The following is a 13,384-nucleotide window of genomic DNA, read 5'->3' as shown; positions in this document are numbered from 1 at the left end:
AATAACTCAGGGTCAGGGCTGGCTTCCTCCATCCCTTCTCCATGTTGCACATTGCTCAGTTCAGCGAGAGGAGAATCAGAAAGACAATCTCTTGTCTCCTCCACAGCCCCTGTGGCATTTCCCTCCCCCCTCTGGGGTTTCTGCACAAGATTTCTTACCACTGTTAACAATCCCAGGGATGGACTCAGCTACATTAAAAGGGTCATTTCCAAAAATGCATGGCACAATATTCTCAGGAATTCTTTTGCAGGCAGTGATATATTCAATCAGAACTCCGGACATATCAGAAGTGGGACACAGTCGATGCCACACCTGGATTTTTGAAAAGGAGCAGCCTGCAGCATCAGGGTGCTTACTCTCGAAGTGAAATACAGCCAGTTCATGCAGCCTCTCTTTTCTCCTCTTCTGTCTAGCAGCTATTACGGCTTCTTGTTCAAGCCATCTCAATTCCAGAGCTCTCTCATGAGCAGCTTTTTGAGCTCTTTCTTCTCTGTCCATTTCAAGTTGTATTACTTTTAGGGTTTCCTCATGGGCAGCTTTTTCCCGGGCTGCTTGGGCTTCTATCTCAAGCATTTTTAACCATTTGTTTCTTATGTTCTGCCTCCTCGTCTTCTGCTTTGATTCTGTACAGCTCCAGTTTCTTCTGAAGCTCACTCTCACTCATTTTTGTGCCTCTATTTCTCTTACCTGAAATAAGCCAACAGAAAATAACAAACCAGTAACTACTCTGTCTCCCCTCTAAAAAACACACTTAGAACCCACTTAAAATCACTACTAGAATCCAGTGTAATCAGCTGTGCACATTTACTCTGCTCGCTGCACCACTGTGACAGGATGAGGTCACAGAAGACCCTCTTAGGGATGCTTCCCAGGGTGCTGACAAAGCCACTGCACTTCACCTTTCTGTTCTCTGGGCCTTTTCACTACCCTATGCTTCTGGGCCAGCTCCCTGGTCCCCTGAAGCCAAGTTACAGAGCTGAGATCACTGCCTCCATACCAATATCCAAATAACCAGTCTGACCAACAAATGTGGAATATTTTTAATTCATTCCAGAACTTAAGGCATCAGAACCAAATCCTGAGGAGTGTTAAGAACTCACAACTCACCTAGAATATGATGAAAAATGCACATCCCATTATCTCTGGGTTTGCTTCTTAAATATGGGACAAAGTGTAATTTTCTTAAGCCAATGGAAGCAATTCCTTAAATACAATGGGGCAGATCATCAATTGTAAATTTCAGTAATGTAAGGGTTAAAGTCCATTGAACGTTGACAAATTGTATCAGTTGAGGATCTGCCCCTCATAGCTCAAAAATCATCACTGAGGACAACCTATTTGCTAACTTGGAAATGCATTTTCCAGTGCCTTGCTACTAGTTAAGATTAACAACTCCTTTAGAGTTTCAGTTTGACTCCTCCATGACAAAGAAAAAACAAACTGTTTTGATTCCAAAAGCTCTGCTTAAGAAAACAAGACCATGGCTGCATAACACTGACATTTTTATTAGAATTCATTTGTAACAAATGGAACTTGTGTCAGCAAAGAACTGATTTTCATACAGACTTTCTTTCGCCACCAATGTAACGAAGTAAGAAAATAAAAAGCACGCCTTTCATTCTGTAAAACATTTACGCGTACTACTAATTAGAGGTAATTGTATTTTTTTAACAAGCCATTTTACAAGGTAATTTTTTTTAAAATTTTTCAGTCTATGCATCCAAAACGAGAGCAAAGAACACAACTTTTATTATCTTTGTAAAGACACTCCAAGCTTGGATGGCAAAGCCACGTAACAGATGGGGATGACGGGACTTGCAGCCTTCTGATATCTGCTGGAGTATCAGAGAACCCCAACAAACAAACAAACAAAAAAAACCCAATCGACCAAAACAAACAAAAAAAAACACAAAAAAAAGATGGAAAGAAGAATAAAAGGGAAAAAAGCAGTTGCATTTTTTGTTGTTGCAAACATTCTTCCCCCCCTCCATTTTTACATGTTCTGTGTTATTTACATACACACAAGTGGATTTTCATAAGCAGTTTCTTACAGATGGGTTCAAGTAATAACATTATTGGGTGTAGAATCAATAGGGCAGTGCATAGTACAAAGGTATAGAAAGTGCAGATCTCCCTAGAGGGCCCTCCCTTCCCCCAGCCAGCCTCTCCATTGTCTAACCATGCAAATCATTTTAAAAAAAAGAGCTAAAATAAAGTTCTGTACAAATCATTTTTATATATTTTGAGTTTTTTCCATTGTAACTAATTACAAAATTATACATAACTACACATACATAGGTAAATAATAGCACCGTACTGGTTATGCTGATGAAACCAATTCTAAGCTTGGAAGATTATGGAAAATGAAAGATGCTTTTTCTTTAAACTAACTATAGAATGACTATACATTAGTGTACAGAAAGTGGAATGCACATCAATGATGCTAACAGAGTTATCTTTAGAAACAACTCCTGAATAGCAAGATTATTGGAATATTCGCAATCTCATTTGCCCTACAATACTTTCCCTCACTCGCTATTTATTTCAGTTTTTCCCCCCATTTTCTTTAGAATTTTCAAAAGTTTCAGTGGAAAGAAAACTCTGACCTGTTAACAGCTCTGGTGTGCAACAGCCCTCTCTAGTCTATGCTTCTAAAATGGTGTGAATGTCTGACTATATTTGGCTAAAAGAACACAACTGCACTACGTAATCTGGCACTTTAATAATTCTTCAAAAGATACAAATCAAAAAAGAAGAAGAAGAAGAAAAAAGAAACATAGTGCACATTCTTCTCTGGTTCTGATATAAGTTATAGAATCTCATTCTTGAGGTAGCCTTCTATAATACTTTTATTATTATATATATATATATATTTATATTTGTTTTTGTTTTGTTTTGTTTGTTTGTTTTTTTTACAAAAGTGCTCAAATACAATGCTTGCTAGTGTTTGGTCTTTCATACATTTCTTTCTATTAACGATGGGAAATATGGAAGGAAAAAAAATCCTGTCTGTTACATCAACATAGCTGAACTATATGGATGATACTTATCTGACACCTGAAAGAAAGAGTTCCTTCAATTTTTGTGCTAACATGGTACAAGGCATGATAGAGACCCGGGCCATTGTAAATGGCTTCCTGTAGAATCTCAGAAAATATTTTATACTGTTTAAAGAATTTTTTTCTCAAATGGAAAGCAAAACCTTTTAAAACATACTCCGAGGGCTAAATCCTGCTTGCCTTATTCATACTAATAGTCCCATTGCGACTGATAATTTGATTTCAGTGAGCCCATTCAGTGAGCCACGTGTATTGCAAGCAGGAGTTGGCCCTAAATTAAAGGAATGATGCATGAGTACTGCTAACAACAACTATTACTTACTACGATTGCAGTCCTACATCTCTGCAATGACAATACCGTAATCATCAACACTGTGGTTTATGAGAGCCAATTTGGAAGGAACTTTAAAATTGTGGTATGTCTGTTGGAGTTATGAAAAGATAAAGGGCCCTGACTACCCAAGTGTTCTGGGCTTGTATTTATTAACATCCCATATTTGGTTAAAAACCAGGAATGCATATTATTCAAAGTGTTTTGTACATGTGCTTTAACGGAAAAGAGTAACAAAGATATGAATTAACTAATGGAAATACAGACAAAAGAAAACTTAAAGAAATGCTATCAAAATAGGCATCAATATAAGGCACTCTAAAATGTGAAATAAAAATAAAAAACAGCATCTCTAAATGATGCTGTATGCCACAAAATATTTCTGATTTATTAACAGAGCAACATGAGTTTGGCTTTGCTCTGTTACACATCATAAATGCAAATTTCTTAGCACATACCATAGACAATATATGACTGAATACACGTTTTAAACATCTTGATAGCTAGTATATTACAACATTCTCCCCTCCTAAAGGGATATGCACTGACCTTCCCCACATGCACACCTCCTATACTTAATAATATGGTTTATTATTGCACTATAGTGTTACAAATACTGAACTTCATTTGAAGCTTCAACCACATAACGTGTGTGTGTGTGTGTGTGTGTCTTTGTGTATATAAACAATATTTTTTTCCCAGTTGGGGTGAGGTTCAAATATCACTGATGTGCATTCCTCATTCCCTTCTAACCAAAAAGCTATGGAGCTTGGAAATGCAAAGATGTTTGAAAAGTACCACATGGGTTGAATGTAGTATTCTGGAAAACTCTCTCACCACTTCAATAAATCCAAGTCATGGAAGAACTGATGCATCTATATATATATTTATGTGTGTATATATCTATCTGTCTGTATCCCTGAAGATATACAGATAGATAGATATAGCTAGACAGTTATAAAGAAAGTGTGCACACACGTGTGTGTGTGTGAATTAGCAGCAGCTTTATACTTTGCGCCTCCCTGTTGATTCCAAAAGAAACCAAAAAAGCCCCACTTTGATTAACTGATTTAGTATTTCTTTAAAAAAAATAAACCAAACTGTAATATCTAAGAAGAATGTGGTACTGTAGATAAATATAGGACTGCACAAAAATGTGCAAATTTTCAAATTATTTAACATTTCTACAGCAAGATATTACAGGTAACAGTTCCACAGCTTAAAAAAACCCTACAATTCTGAAACAAAAAATGAACAGTTATGCAACCTTTTTTAAATTCACTTCATCAAATGATAAACTCTTATTAAAAAAAGGAAAAAAGTTTACACGGTTAAAAATGAAGCACAGGTCAGCAGTATCTTTACAATACTAAAAAACTAAATCAAGGACTTTCTTTTTAAACATTCCCCCAATTCCCTTAAAGTGTTATTATGAGCATTATGGTGGGAAGGGGTGATGTTGAAGCAAAGAGTCCATTTTGTTTTAAGAAGCCAGCTGCCGGCCTTTTAACAAACATCTTGGACTGAATTGCAGTACTCTCAACATTCATCTTTGCAACAATCATGCAATCCTGAACAAGATGATGGTTCTTTGCAATAATCTCCTCTTCCCTTTAATTTCAACCAAAGTTGAATCCTTGAGGTATCTGTAAATGAGATCCTTCAGACGCCTCACCAGTCAGGATTCTTTTATTATATTTCAGGTTAGGTTATTAAACTGTGAATTCTTGGTCCATCTGGAATAGTTCTTGGGGTTTGTGTGTGTGTTTTTTTTTCATATTCCCACTAATTGGTCTTTAGCTAGGAGTTAAGAAGTACTTCTCAAGCACACTGTATGGCTCAGAAGAGGCTCTCTGGATCTTAAAGGGCCTGCAGTAAAAATCCAGGATGGGTCAGGGGGGGTTTACGTTGCATAGTGATCGAAGCTGCCCAAGTATTCCAGCGCAGCTCGATAGCCAAACTGGTATTGATCCTGGAAGAAAGAGAGGAGAGAAAATATAAAAACCTGTTTGTTATTTTTTTATTTAATCAGAGACTCTGTGAATACACTATATCCCACAGAGGCCACAGCAGTTCAGCGATATCCTCCTGCTGACATCAACAGAACACACTGGTTTGTATTACAGTAAACAAAGATGGGTTGCCATTCTCATTGAATGCAATAACCTTCTCCTTAGATGGAGCCTGCTTATTTATGAGGTGAATATATATTCATTTACCGAGTATTTGTTGTTCTGAAAGCATACGAGAGGATTAGCAGAAAGCTTTTTTGTCTGAGGGGAGTGAATTGAGATTTACCTTTTGCATTCTTTCATACTGTTTGAGACTTGCTAATAAAATATTCAAATAATATCTCAATGAATTTGACTAATTCTGACCTAAGTCTCTCACAGCCCAGGTCTGGCGCATTGCACCCATAAACACAAGGTAAAAATAGCAGTTCAGGAAGCATGGAGAGATCCATTCCTGCCTTGTTGCACAATGACCAAATTATTCCTGCCCACAGGAGGGCATGGTAAATTCAGCACCTCATTGATATGATGCAGCTCACAGTTCATGCCAAGTCTCTTCAGCATGACCTGCATCAGTGTTCCCTCTAAGCTGCTCAGCAGCACCGCTTCACAGGCGATTAATCAGCTCCACCCACTTAGAGGCTCAGGGCTCCATGCACAGAGCTGACTGACTGGGCAGGGCTGAATAATCACCTGTGAAGTTGTGCTGTCATGCAGCTTAGAGGGCACACTGGCCTATGTCCCTTTTTATCCTCTGCACCTGAAAGCAAAAGTGTGGAAATGAAAAGCACTTCATCTCATTTGCACACATAAGTAACAGTCTCTATGCTAGGGTATGTCTAGACTAGTTTACCTGGCATAGGCAAAGAAGCGGGGATTTAAATAGTCCCCGCTTCATTAAAATAAACATGGCTGCCGCGCTGTGCCGACGATCAGCTGATCCGGCACAGCAGTCTAGACGCAGATCTGTCGGCTGCGGAAGCCTTTGCCGACCGATCCTGTAAACCTTGTTTTATGACGCATAAGGGATCGGTCGGCAAAGGCTTCCCCAGCCGACAGATCCGTGTCTAGACTGCCACGCTGTGCTGGATCAGCTGATCGTCAGCACAGAGCGGTGGCCATGTTTATTTTAATGAAGCGGGGATTATTTAAATCCCCGCTTCTTTGCTTATGCCAGATAAACTAGTTTACATGGCTCCGTTGATGGAGCCATGTAGTCTAGACATACCCCTAGAGTGCAGTAAACTTGCACACCCCACTCACTGAGAAAGAACAAAAGTTGTTTCCAAAACCCCCGCCTCCTCCCCTCCCCCCAGAATACAAAAGCAGCCTAGAGGACTTGTTCATGTGATGCTACAGTGCTGCAACTCTAAGAACCTGGGTTTCATTTTACTCAGATCACAATTCAATGGCTTTCACTGCACCAGCAGTGTCATATCATAATGCACCCACTTCAGTTCATGTAATTTGCCATGATCATTAGTGACACCTTCCTGCAAGGTACGAGTACTCTGGTCATGATCCTGCAAAGTACTTAAACACATCATTAATTTTCAGCATAGGAATAAACAACGATTTCAACTTATGAGCTGGTTGGGAATTAAAGTGCTCCACAATTTGCAGGACTGAGACCCACACTTCTAAGCCACAAACACTTGGATGAAATTAACACAGCACATGGCAGATTTCTACTTTCAGTTCAGAGTGGGAGCGCATCATTTACAAGGAAGCTGATGTAGCAAGAGGGAAAGTATTTACATGGCACAGTCTAGCATTGTATTTATGTGGGCACCACAAAGGCCTATTTTTCTATATGCTAGATTTGTTTCTAGGAACCAATGGGACAGAAAGTAGATATTTCTTATTTTGCTTAGATGTACATTTTCTACTGCAATAATGGTAATGGAAAATAAATGGCGTTTACTCTTCAATTTTGTATCAGTGAATTACTTGGCTAAGTGATAAAACTTTAAAAATGGTCTAATTTCATTTTAAGAGAGTGTGTGTGTGCGTGCGTAAAACACTAAAAGGAAGGCCATATAATTTTTATTGAACAAGTGTCATTTTCTTAGAGCAAAATGGCAAACAGCAGGGATCAATATTAAATTTCAAATCATAAACACATTTTAATGGCCAATGCTATAGAAGATCCTATAAATGCTTTTCCTCCCGCCTTTTCATTCTCCTTTTTTAATGGGTATGGCCTGATGACATACAGCTGAGTCCAAGGCTCCAATTCATGACATACAGCATGTATTTAAGCATCTGATTAAAGTTAAGTAAGTGCTGAAGTATTCTTTATGAATTGGGATGATTCCTAAATTGGAGCCAAGAGCAGTCTGGCTGTCCTTGCTCAAGACCTCCCCCTCCCCAGATTGCAGTGCTCTCTCTGACACTGAGTCCTCTAACTTTAAATTGTCCCAGGGCAAAAACTTGCACTTCAGTTTTTTTCATAGGGATGCAATGCTTGCACTCCTGTCAGATTTGGTTTTTATATGAGGCTTGGACATCCACGACAACTCTATAGTCTCAGTTTCAAGTCACAAGACCCATTCGGCCCTCTAAATGAACACAAGCCAATGGGTGCACCCACAGGCTAAAGTTTGCACCCTGATTATGAACATAGATTCCTAGCCTGAAGAAACATTAAACATGATATGGGCAAAGTTTCCATCTCAAGTTTCTTCTAGGAAATAGATTCACACAAATATTTTATTCAAACACCACTAAAATTGACATTTCCCTGGCTGTAGTATTCCCCATCCATAGAATGGGAAACAGTATAAATACTCCCATAAATGCACAGCATTGTCTACACACATAGGTACAGTACTTAAGAAAGGAACATAAATTGTATACCTTACAGGGGTCTAAAATCCCACTTAATTGGTTAACTAGTTAATCGTGACGTTGAACCGGTTAACCGATTAAACAGGGGTGAGCAGGGGAGCCACTCCATCCTGGTTGGAGCAGCCCCTGCCTGTGGCATGCCCCACATAAGACTGGAGTGCCTCCTGCCCACGGCAGGCAGGAAGCTGCTCCAGGCCCCATCAGTAAACTGAAACCAGTAAGCATCACTCATGAAAGGTGATGCTTGATGGTTAACCTTGCACATTCCTAATACCTTTTCTATATATTCCTGGCTATGTAACCCCCCACCCCCTCCATCTTCCATTTCTAATTTTGCATCCACCCAGCCACCTACCCTGACCCAGTAAATGCATATGGATATTGTTCTTCTCACCTCTGTCTGTACCATGGCTGGCCGTTGTGTCCTTAACATTTTGACTGTCTGGAAGATATCTACAACACCTTCATATCTCATTCTTTCCAACACGATGCTCAGGGTTATGAATACTCCAGTTCTCCCAACACCCGCACTATTGCAATAAAAAAGGAATGTTAACAGACATTTAAACTATTGAAAAGAATTGGCTGACTATTTAGCTGTGGATACAATATACCATATGTGCATGGTCATCCACATGAGAAAAGGCTCTATAAGCAAAACTTCTGTGTGGAAATTATACATATTGACAAAGTGGACATTCTCTGGCAAACTCAAATTTGTACTACTGAATTTCTAGTGAAAGTTGGATAACCAGGAAGTATTTTTAATGTTTTTGTTTGTGACCAAGAATGTACAGTGGTCAGCATGTGGTAGGGGAAAATGAGAGGGTTCACCGGCCTGCCAATAGTCTAATTGGAAATGAAAAAAGAAATGGAAGCCAGAATTTAGATTACCTCTGTATCCTTATCTCAACTTATTTAGGTCCTGTTACATATGGTATGTTAGATTACTCCCTGTTCCCAGAACCCTGAATTATGCAAGGGTAAGCTAAGGACAGAGCATCAGCTGTATCTTTCAGTTTCTTAGCTTTTATTGTTTAATGGAGAACTTAACACAATTTTCAATATTCATACACATAATGTGATATAAATATGGTGTTTGAGAAAAAAATATAACTTATATTATAGAGGAATATAACAATGCTTCCTCTTCATGTACAACAACTTTGACAACTGTAACATGAAAGGATGAATCTTTTAAGCAAGTCTGATTGCTTCCAAGGCTGGTATTTTTCAACTCCTTATTACTATAAGACAACTATTTAGAACTTTTTAACCAGCAAGAGAAGGGAATTAATTCACACTGTTGTGTTCTTGAGAAACACAAAAAAGCATCTGGAGAGTTGGTTAATGAGGAAGACTCTGAATAATATGAAAAATCTCCACATTTTCAGATCCTAATTAAGCAGCAAGTGTAACGCTTGAATAAAGTCTGCCAAAAATGGATGGATTCATTTACTATGGGCTGAAGCTGACAAGCATATTTAAACAGTGTGGCATCTCTTCACCAAAGGATGTTTAGGATTTCTAAAAAGCTGTAACAGTGTTGTTCAATGAAATCCACAATACCTTTAGCAGCTTTTAAAGATCAATCTCATACAGTCCTACTCAAACAAAGCAATAAACTCTGTTCTGCTATGATAGTACATAAAAGGGCCAGACATGTTGTTCATAGAGCCATCTGTTGAGTAAAAGTCAGAGAGCCTTTGCCGGAGTTCTATAACCCCAGATACTTATTCTGGTTTGAGAAGGATGCTTTTCATTAGGGGAAGGTAGCAGGGTTTGTGCGCTAGGGAAGGGGCTAGTAAGTATTTTATGAGCTAGGCTTAAGCAAGGAAGTTTTTGCAAAGGGGAGAAGTTTATCTTTAAAGGATGGTCTGTGTTAGGATAGACCAGAGGATTGATAAGGTCTTAGATATCAGCTGACACGGGATGCTGAAAAAGAAAGTGCCATGTATAAGCACAGGAGGATCCCGTGCGGCCACTAACCTGGCATACCTTGAGCTGGTCCTACCATACACTATTTCTGAGCCTTGGATTTCCAGAAAAGTCCTTAGTTGACCTAAGTGCTTTTTAATTAATTGCTTAATGAGGTTAGAAAGTTTAAGTAGTAACACACTGGTTTGACACCCTAGAGAAGTAGAAATCACTCAGTATCTTATAGTTCTGAGTCACGGTGGTTTACTCTAATACAGGTAAGCAAACCACAGGAAAAAACATATAGAAGAGAGGAAAATTACAGGGAACTGAGAAGCAGGAAGTTCAGAGGGTGAGGAATTTCCCTGAGCTCCCATTTTACAAATAAGTCCCTTGAAAATAGTCTGGAATACAGACCACAAGCAATTTTTATAAAAGGGCTGCAGAGGAGAGGCTGAATTATATAGCAGTCAAGAATTTGTAAAGAAACATGAATTGCTCCATGTCTACAAGATGTTGATTCTGAACGATCCTAATAATGACAATTTAGATGTCAGTAATGTTAACTATTTCACTGCCAATAAGGCATCCAAGAAAGAAGATAGATGATCTAACTGAGCCTGATCTTGTTCCCACTGAAGTCAATGGTGCAGCTCCCATTGACTTATGACTCCGAGCCCATTATGATTGCATCTCATCTCAACATCACACATGGCAGAGCTTGTAAAGAATTATATTGCCCACCACTCCGTTGGCATATAAATCCTAAAGCCAGTTAGGGCGTATCTAGACTACGCTAAACTTTCGAAAGAGGATATGCAAATTCCACAAGAATTTGCATCTCTTCTTTCGAGCTCATTTTCGAAAGTGGCACTTTTGAAAGTGAAAGTAATTAAGATGCGGTTTTGTTGGCAAACCCTTCTGTTTGTCAACAAGCCGCGTAAACCTCATTTTTTAAGGAAAAACGGCTTGTCGAAAAACGGGAGGGTTCACCGACAAAACTGCGTCTTAATTACTTTCACTTTTGAAAGTGCTGCTTTTGAAAGTGAGCTTGAAAGAAGATATGCAAATTCCCATGGAATTCCATATCCTCTTTCGAAAGTCTAGCGTAGTCTAGATACACCCTTAGGGTTGGACAGGGCTAATATTAGAGAGGATGTGTAAGATAATTCATTATCCCCTATGTACCAATGAACATCCCTCAGAGGGATTCTGAGATGCCTTTCTTCTTTGCAGTATGTAGTAGGCATTAAGGGTGTGTCTAAACAGTGTGATGCTGTTGCATGTCTAAACAGTGTGATGCAGTGTGATGCTTATGAGTCAACAGTGTGATGCTGTTGCAAAAAAAGCAAATATGATTCTAGGTTGTATCAACAGGTGTGTTGTAAGCAAAACTCGTGAAGTCATTCTGCCGCTCTATTCTGCACTAGTTAGGCCTCAGCTGGAGTACTGTGTCCAGTTCTGGGCGCCACATTTCAAGAAAGATGTGGAGAAATTGGAAAGGGTGCAGAGAAGAGCGACAAGAATGATTAAAGGTCTAGAGAACATGACCTATGAAGCCAGGCTTCATGAACTGGGCTTGTTTAGTTTGGAAAAAAGAAGATTAAGGGGGGACATGATAGCGGTTTTCAAATATCTAAAAGGGTGTCACAAGGAGGAAGGTGAAAATTTGTTCCTCTTGGTTTCTGAGGACAGGACAAGGAGTAATGGGCTTAAAGTGCAGCAGGGGAGGTTTAGATTGGACATTAGGAAAAAATTCCTAACTGTCAGGGTGGTCAAATATTGGAATAAATTGCCAAGGGAGGTGGTGGAATCTCCCTCTCTGGAGATATTTAAGAACAGGTTAGATAGACATCTGTCAGGGATGGTGTAGACGGAGCTTGATCCTGCCTTGAGGGCGGGAGGCTGGACTCGATGACCTCTCGAGGTCCCTTCCAGTCCTATTATTCTATGATTCTATGATTCTATGATTCTAAACTACAGGGTTTTTATCGAAAAATCTTCACTTGCTTCTAGATTGCTGCCACATTCTTTCAAAATTAAATTAAAAGAATGCGGCATTTTTTTTGTCTGCAGAAAACCTCATTTTATAAGGAATAATGCCTTTTTTCAAAAGTGCTCTTTTGAAAAAAGGCATTATTGAACGCTAACAGTGCTTTTTCAAAGGAGAGCATCCAGACTGCCTGTGTGCTCTCTTTCAAAAAAGCAGCTCTCTTTTTCAAAAATACTGGTTGCTATCTATACACTCCCTTTCGAAAGAGGCTTGTAGTCTAGATGTACCCTAAAAGACACAGCAAAGGAGGGGTATAGATGGTCCAGCAGATCCACCAGCTTAAACTTCCTGTTTAGGGAAGTGCAGTGGGTCTCAGCTGGTACTAAATTCCACCAAGGCAGTAGAGCAGTTGCGCAGATACTGTTCAACAACGGCTGTTGCTGGATTTGGCAGGGCTAGAATATTTCCCTTTCAGTTCTTTTCTATATACCCCCTCTCCCAAATGAGTTTATCTGGGTTTTCCATGGGAGAAAAAGGCACCATTCAGCCCATAGAAAGAAACTTGTACCTACATTAAATGTCCCCCATTACAGAAACAATAAAATGTAAACCATCAAAACCACCATTTAATTATTACAAAATTAATTTCTAACTCCTAATAGAATTTATTGAAAGCAATGTATTAATCAAGAAATCAAAGATAAATATATTCTCTTTAGCATCTGCTAGAGACTTTAGAATATTGCCACCAAAAGCTGTAGGCGTAAAATAAAAATTATAAAACTTCACTCTGGATTATTTCTAGGGCCTGATCCTAAAAGCCACTGTCACTCATTGATAAAAGAAACAGAGGGAATACTGCACCTTCTGAGAGGATAAGCTCCACATTCAGAGCTTTTAGCTGACTAGTCAAAAAACACAGTGTCTGAACGCTATGATTCTTATTGCACTGGATTGCTTAATGTAGTAGCCATTTTTATTTGGCCTATTTTGACAACCATCCCCAGCCTGCTACTCAAGGACATCTAGCATATTTACTGGTAATGATCTTCATCACCATAATGGCCTCACTCCTAATTACTATTTAAAACAAAATCGGGCACATCACTCTGTAATAAGGCATTTCCCACTGTGCAGCATAGACCAGGTTTGTTTTTATCCTGTGGCAAAGATAATTTGTAAGGAAAAAAAAATCACATTTGCTCTTATGTGAGAGGCACCT

The 13,384-nt window shown here is 39.0% G+C and overlaps 1 protein-coding gene across 21 annotated transcripts in view; it reads right to left on the bottom strand.

Moving 5' to 3' along the window:
• Positions 1–1,483: 1,483 nt before the first annotated feature.
• Positions 1,484–13,384, bottom strand: part of PTPRD (protein tyrosine phosphatase receptor type D) — a 1,795,899-nt gene continuing 1,783,998 nt past the window's right edge. For all 21 annotated transcript variants that reach the window (XM_075931585.2, XM_075931586.2, XM_075931588.2 and 18 more), the window contains 2 exons: positions 8,647–8,782; positions 1,484–5,362 (listed from right to left, as the gene is read on the bottom strand). In XM_075931585.2, the coding sequence (XP_075787700.1) occupies positions 5,294–5,362; positions 8,647–8,782 (205 nt within the window). In that variant the 3' untranslated portion in view covers positions 1,484–5,293. The remainder of the gene's footprint in view (positions 5,363–8,646; positions 8,783–13,384) is intronic.

Source organism: Pelodiscus sinensis, chromosome 6 (genome assembly GCF_052426305.1).
Source record: "Pelodiscus sinensis isolate ZL-2025 chromosome 6, ASM5242630v1, whole genome shotgun sequence".
Lineage (NCBI taxonomy): Eukaryota > Metazoa > Chordata > Testudines > Trionychidae > Pelodiscus > Pelodiscus sinensis.
Note: the sequence above shows the minus strand (reverse complement) of the source record. Positions and strands in the feature narration are given on the sequence as shown.